Below are 5,745 nucleotides of genomic sequence, written 5' to 3'. Positions count from 1 at the left end.
CCATGAAATTCCTTATCATCTATGAAAAATAGGCGAAACAATCAAAATAGAGACAGATCACGAAATAGATCAATTATGATAAAAATAAAGGCAAACACAAAAGTCACATAGAAAACGTTGCAGTTACATTTTCCGATTCATAAAACCAGAAGATGATAAGACCTCATTCAACAGAGAAAATCAGTAAAACAATAGATTGTATCATGCACCAAACCTATTATTATATATCACTATCATGCATTTGATAATGATAAATTATTTTTAAATTGATTTTAAATTAAGATAAAGTGATATACAGATAAAATAATTTTATTAGAATTTAAATTAATTTTTAATTCAATTTTAAAATTTTAGATAATTTAATAATTTTAAAAATATATTTTTATAAATAATTTAAAATTAATAAATATTTTATATATCATCATAATGAAAAGTTTTAAGATTTATCTTACGTGTCGAAAAAAGAAACTGTCCACATCAATAATTATTATTTGATAATTATATATGTTGTAATATAATATATATTTATTTATTTATATATATATATATTTTTTTTAATTTTTTAACACATACAAAACGTGCATGTCATAATCTTCTAATTTTGTTAATAAAATCTAAAATCGCCACCTTTGAAATAACTTTTTTAAATATACTATCAACCCCGCTAAAAATGTCCCATAAAAAAATACTCTCAAAAATCAAAACTCCATTTAGAGGTAATTTAACTTTGTCAAAGAACAAAGAAGAAAATCTAAAAATCTTTAAAAGAGAAAAGTAAAGCAATTTTTTCAATAAAAGCCAATATATGTGGCGAGTGTAGCGCTTTATGAATTGTTTTAACAATAAATGGAATCCATCGCACCAAACTTTTTTGATTATGAAGCTATTGCTATGATAACCTCGCAATTCTTGAACTGCGGATTGTCTTCATGTCCGAAAAACAGAAAGGTCCTTTGACCCCACACCCCCCCCCCCTCCTTTTTTTTTTCCTTTTTCATCTTTTTTAATATCCTAAAATTATTTTTTTAAAACCCAAAATTTTTTCCTTTTTAACATTCTCAGTTTATTTTTAATTTTATAAAAAATAATTAAAATTTTGATATAAATATACTAATATAATCTAATCCATTTCATCTTTTCTTTTTTGAAATATGTCAGAATTATTTAATTTTTTTAACACATATTCTTTCTTTTTTGTATTCCAACTTTAATTTTCATTTTTAAAGTTAAAAATATTAAAAAATTATTTTTTAAAAAATTTGAAATTTTAATATAAAATAAAAAAATAAAAAATTAATTATGTGACAGTTAAAAGGAATAATAACCAAATATGTCCTCAAACTTCAATAAAAATAAAAATAAGATTTTAATATTTTTATTTCATTAAAATTAAAATTATGAACTTTTGTTTTATTTTATGTTATTTTATTAAAATGAGAACCTAATGTTGCATAATATTTCATATTCCATGACATTTTGTTAAAATCTTCTTTATTGGTTGATGTAAACTAAAAACAGAATACCACTTATCTAGATTTATTTAGATGATTTAAATGAAAATACTTGAGAAAATATTGTTTCAATAATTTAACACATTTTCAATTTTAATTAATATAATTATAATAAAATAAAAATTATAACCTTAATTATTTGCAATAAAATATTAATGATGTACATTTTTTTGTAAAATTTAAAATTTTATTTGAATATTATTATCACAAGTAAAAAATAAAATATAGAACTATAAAAAAGGGATGGAGCAAAGTCATTTGGGTTTGATAATCAAGTTATTCAAATTCGAGATGTTCAGGTTTAAATCATCTCATATTAAAGTTATTAATTTTTAAAATTAAATCAAATTGGAACTTGAATGAATTATTTAGATAAAATCAAAAGTTATCAATTGTAATTAAATTATTCAAAGCTACATTTTCATCAACTTGTATTATATCTCTAATTTTTATTTTTGATATCGTAAAAAATTTTATTTATGATGTATAATTGTAAAAAAAAAAAAAAATTATTTATGGTGTATAATCTTGTAAATTGAATTTAGTTATAATAATAACACATTTTTATTTTTCAAATGTTTCTACTCGAATACTCATAATTAAAAAATAATGGCTAAATATTTATAAAAATATTAAAAAATAATTTAAAATTATTAAATATTAGTAGGCTACTAATTTGCATTGAAATGACAATAGGTATTGAATATCCAAGAACAAAACCTTACCCGACCCAATTATATAAGATTTGGGTTGGAGGACTTTCGGTTAAAAAGATTGCTATTCATTTCGAGTTCTGTAAAGTGTGAGCATCACCCTTTGGATACGCAGTGTTTGAATCAATCATGTTTTTTTAGGATAGCTAAAAGTATCCGAACCTCCTAACTCGTTTATATTTTTATTATTTAGATAAATATATATTAATTATTAAAAAGAATAGATTAAGTTACACAAAAAAAGAATTTTGTATCTTTTTATATTATTTTTAATTATTGATTTTAATAAATTTAAAAGATTATAAAAATAAGTAAAAGAAATAATTTAATCTCATCTATTAAATTTATTAAATTCAATGATTAAAAAAAATATAAAATTAAAAAATTGTACACTTATATAAATTGACTACATTTAATGATATATAAAAAATATATATTGGCTACATTTAATGATATATTATATTACAATGACAAATAAGGAAATTATTGCAAAGATAATGTAATCTGAGCAAATAGCTTTGGAAATTAAAAACTTTGGCAGGTTAACCAACATTAGAATTTGTGATGCTATTAATTAAATTATTTATGCTTTAATTTTTGAAGTAATGCCACCAAGTATTGTTTCTATAAGCAAATTAAGGTTTATCTTTCAAAACAAAAGCAGCACCTCTGGGATCCTAGCTCAGATCAAGACTCTACTTCATTTTAGTCTGGATTTGTATCTTTTCATTTCCTTCATTTTTGTCAATTTTTAATTTGTGTTATATTTATTATTTTTATTAAATTAATTTTAAAAAAATAAAATTATATTTGGATCCAATTTTTGAATTAATTGGGATTCGAATCTGAAAATAATCAAGACTTATTTTGGATTTAGGTTCAAATGTTTTCAGAAATTTGGATTGTTAGACTTTTTGTTTTTTGTCACATTTGGATTAGTTTTGATAGTTTTACTATGAGCTTTTGACTTGTAAACGCTAAAACTAGATGTTCAAACTTAACAAAGAAAGCTTCTTTTTTATTATTATTATGAAAAACTTTTACTTTATTTATTACTACCTGACAAAAAAAATTCAGATTTTGCAAAATACATAAGTTGTTATGACATTTTCCCCTTTCAAGAAAATTACAAACAAAAGATGCCAAATCCTTTTTTTTTTTAAAAATTTTTAAAAGACAATAAGCTTATCCATCTTTGAATTTTACCAAATTAAAAAATAATAATAATTTTAGTGTATTTAATATTAAATTTTAAAATTATTTTATAAAATTGACATTTCATGATTTTTTAAATATAAAAAATAAAAATATATATATGAAAAACAATTTTTAAATATTTAAATGTTTTAAAAAATGAATATAATTTTATACATAAAAAAGGAGTATTATATTGCTGTGTAGAGAAGGAAATAATTACTAAAGAAGATTTAAGAAGTTAACCCCGGAAGCCAGATTAATGTTTTTCTTTGAACAGATTGTATTTGCACGCTAGAAAAATATTATCCAACGCCACCGCTACAGATCCCAGCGAGCGACACCGGGAATCTACAAAGAGCGCCAGCCCTTGCTTTCCCTTCATCATCATCACAACCTGCAGAAGGAGGAGGCAGCACCCTCCCATCAGCAAACAACATTCGTCCATTCCTCGCCTCCAAATGCTCATCATGCGGCGTTCCCATCACCCCCTCAAGCTCCGCCGCCGCACCGTAAAACGCCCCGTCCCCAAACCTCCTCTCCACCTCCAGAAACTCTCCAAGGGAAGCCGGCTTAGCATTCCCGTCCCCGTCCCCGCATAGCTGCCACCACTTGCTCCGCCGCCTCTGTAGTCGCTCCGCCCCGAACGCGGGAGTTGTCAGCGCCCTCCTCTTCTTGGGTTTAGACCCCGTCGAAGATGAACCGGTGTTTGTGGCTTGCATCTGGCCATGGTGTTGGGAAGGAGCTCGAAAAGTAATAGCTGGAAAACTGACTCCCATTAAAGTACCCAATGAGGTGCTTCTATCATGGAAAAAGGAACCTGTCGACTTCATTTAAAAAAAAAAAAAGAAAAAAAAACAAAGAGAAAATTGTGAAAATGGATGAAAGTATTGGAAATTTGAAAAGGCCTATGAACGCTGACCTCAGTGTCAAGATCGGAGGAGGAAACGGAGGAGATGGTGGGGGATGAGGGTTGGGGTAGCAAATCGGAGGTTGGATCTACCATTTTTTTTTAAATTAATTTTTAGTTTCAAATTTTGATGGGATTGGGTTATAAAGACAAAAGACTTGGATGGCTAATTGGGGTTAAACAACAGCGATGGTGTAAAAAAGAGTTTAGAAATCATTATGGTTGCCTTGCCTTTATTCCGTTGTCCACCCCATCTTTTGCCTCATTACGGCACCCCCATTTTTTCCTTTTATACTCTAATTTTCTAAAAAAGTTTTTATAAATAAAATTATTTAATTATTTATCATAACTTTTTAAAATTTTATAATTTTTTAAAAATAAATTTTCAAAAAATAATATAATTTTTCAAAAATAAATTTTTAAAAGGTCAAACTTTTTCTAAATAAATTTTAAAAAAGTTATATGAGTTTTCATAAATTTATTTTCGAATGTGAAATAGTAAAAATTTTACTTAAAATGTTTCTTAAATATATTTTCGAAAAAGTTTATAATATTGTAAAAATCTATTTTTGAAATGTTATAGTTTTCAAAAAATTATATAATTTTTTTTAAAAATTTATTTTTAAAAAAAAAATTATAACTTTTTAAAAATTTATTGTCAAAAACTTGTATGAAGGAAAAAGAGTAATTAAATAATTTTACTTACAAAAAAAAAATTTTTAAAAATAAAGTGTGAAGAAAAAATGTTGGAGTGCATTTAGCACCACTATTTTCATTTCCTTTTAATTTGATTTTAAGCTTTTTGAATTGTACAAATGACATCTTTTATTCTATTTGTTTTTTTATGCAACTTCTTTCCAATTTTTACTTACAACTTCTTTAAAAAAAAATGGTTACCCTTTTTTTTTTACGCACGATATATTAGATTATACAATAAAAGAGAATTCTTTTGCATTTTATAAAATCTTATTTCACTTACATTAATTTTTGAATTCGAATACAATAAGTTGTTTTGCTTTATCACTAAATTTTCATATTGAATTTGTGAGTTTCACCTTTATTTGCGTATAGGTTTAAATTTTAGAAGTTGTCATTAAATTAATTTATTAAATTATGTAATTATTTATACATATTTAATTTATTTAATTTTTAATTATATAATTAATTATTTAATTATTGTATAATTATATTGTAAACACTTTATTTTGTATGAATTATCTAAAATAGGCTTTGATTTCCATTGGAACTTAAATTCATTAGGCTTCACTAGATTTAATTACGTGAGTCAAAATCCGATTCAAAGTTGTGTGGGCTAAGGCCCAATTTTTGTTAAATGGCATATTTTGTATTGGGCAAAGGCCAAAATTCAATTTTTTGGGCTCAAACCCGTAATCTTGGCCCAAAATCCATGTGAAGG

At 24.7% G+C, this 5,745-nt stretch overlaps 1 protein-coding gene across 1 annotated transcript; it reads right to left on the bottom strand.

Annotated features, from left to right (window-relative positions):
* Positions 1–3,568: 3,568 nt before the first annotated feature.
* LOC111317065 (uncharacterized protein At3g17950-like) lies at positions 3,569–4,575 on the bottom strand. Its single transcript, XM_022919394.2, has 2 exons — positions 4,341–4,575; positions 3,569–4,245 (listed from the first exon to the last, which is right to left on the bottom strand). Exons 1-2 carry the CDS (start codon positions 4,422–4,424, stop codon positions 3,724–3,726), a joined length of 606 nt encoding a protein of 201 aa, XP_022775129.2. The 5' UTR covers positions 4,425–4,575; the 3' UTR covers positions 3,569–3,723.
* Between the last annotated feature and the right edge of the window lie 1,170 nt (positions 4,576–5,745).

Source organism: Durio zibethinus, chromosome 9 (genome assembly GCF_047325235.1).
Source record: "Durio zibethinus cultivar Kanyao isolate XHJ-2024 chromosome 9, ASM4732523v1, whole genome shotgun sequence".
NCBI lineage: Eukaryota > Viridiplantae > Streptophyta > Magnoliopsida > Malvales > Malvaceae > Durio > Durio zibethinus.
The sequence above is the reverse complement of the archived record's forward strand: the minus strand, read 5'-3'. Positions and strand labels throughout refer to the sequence as shown.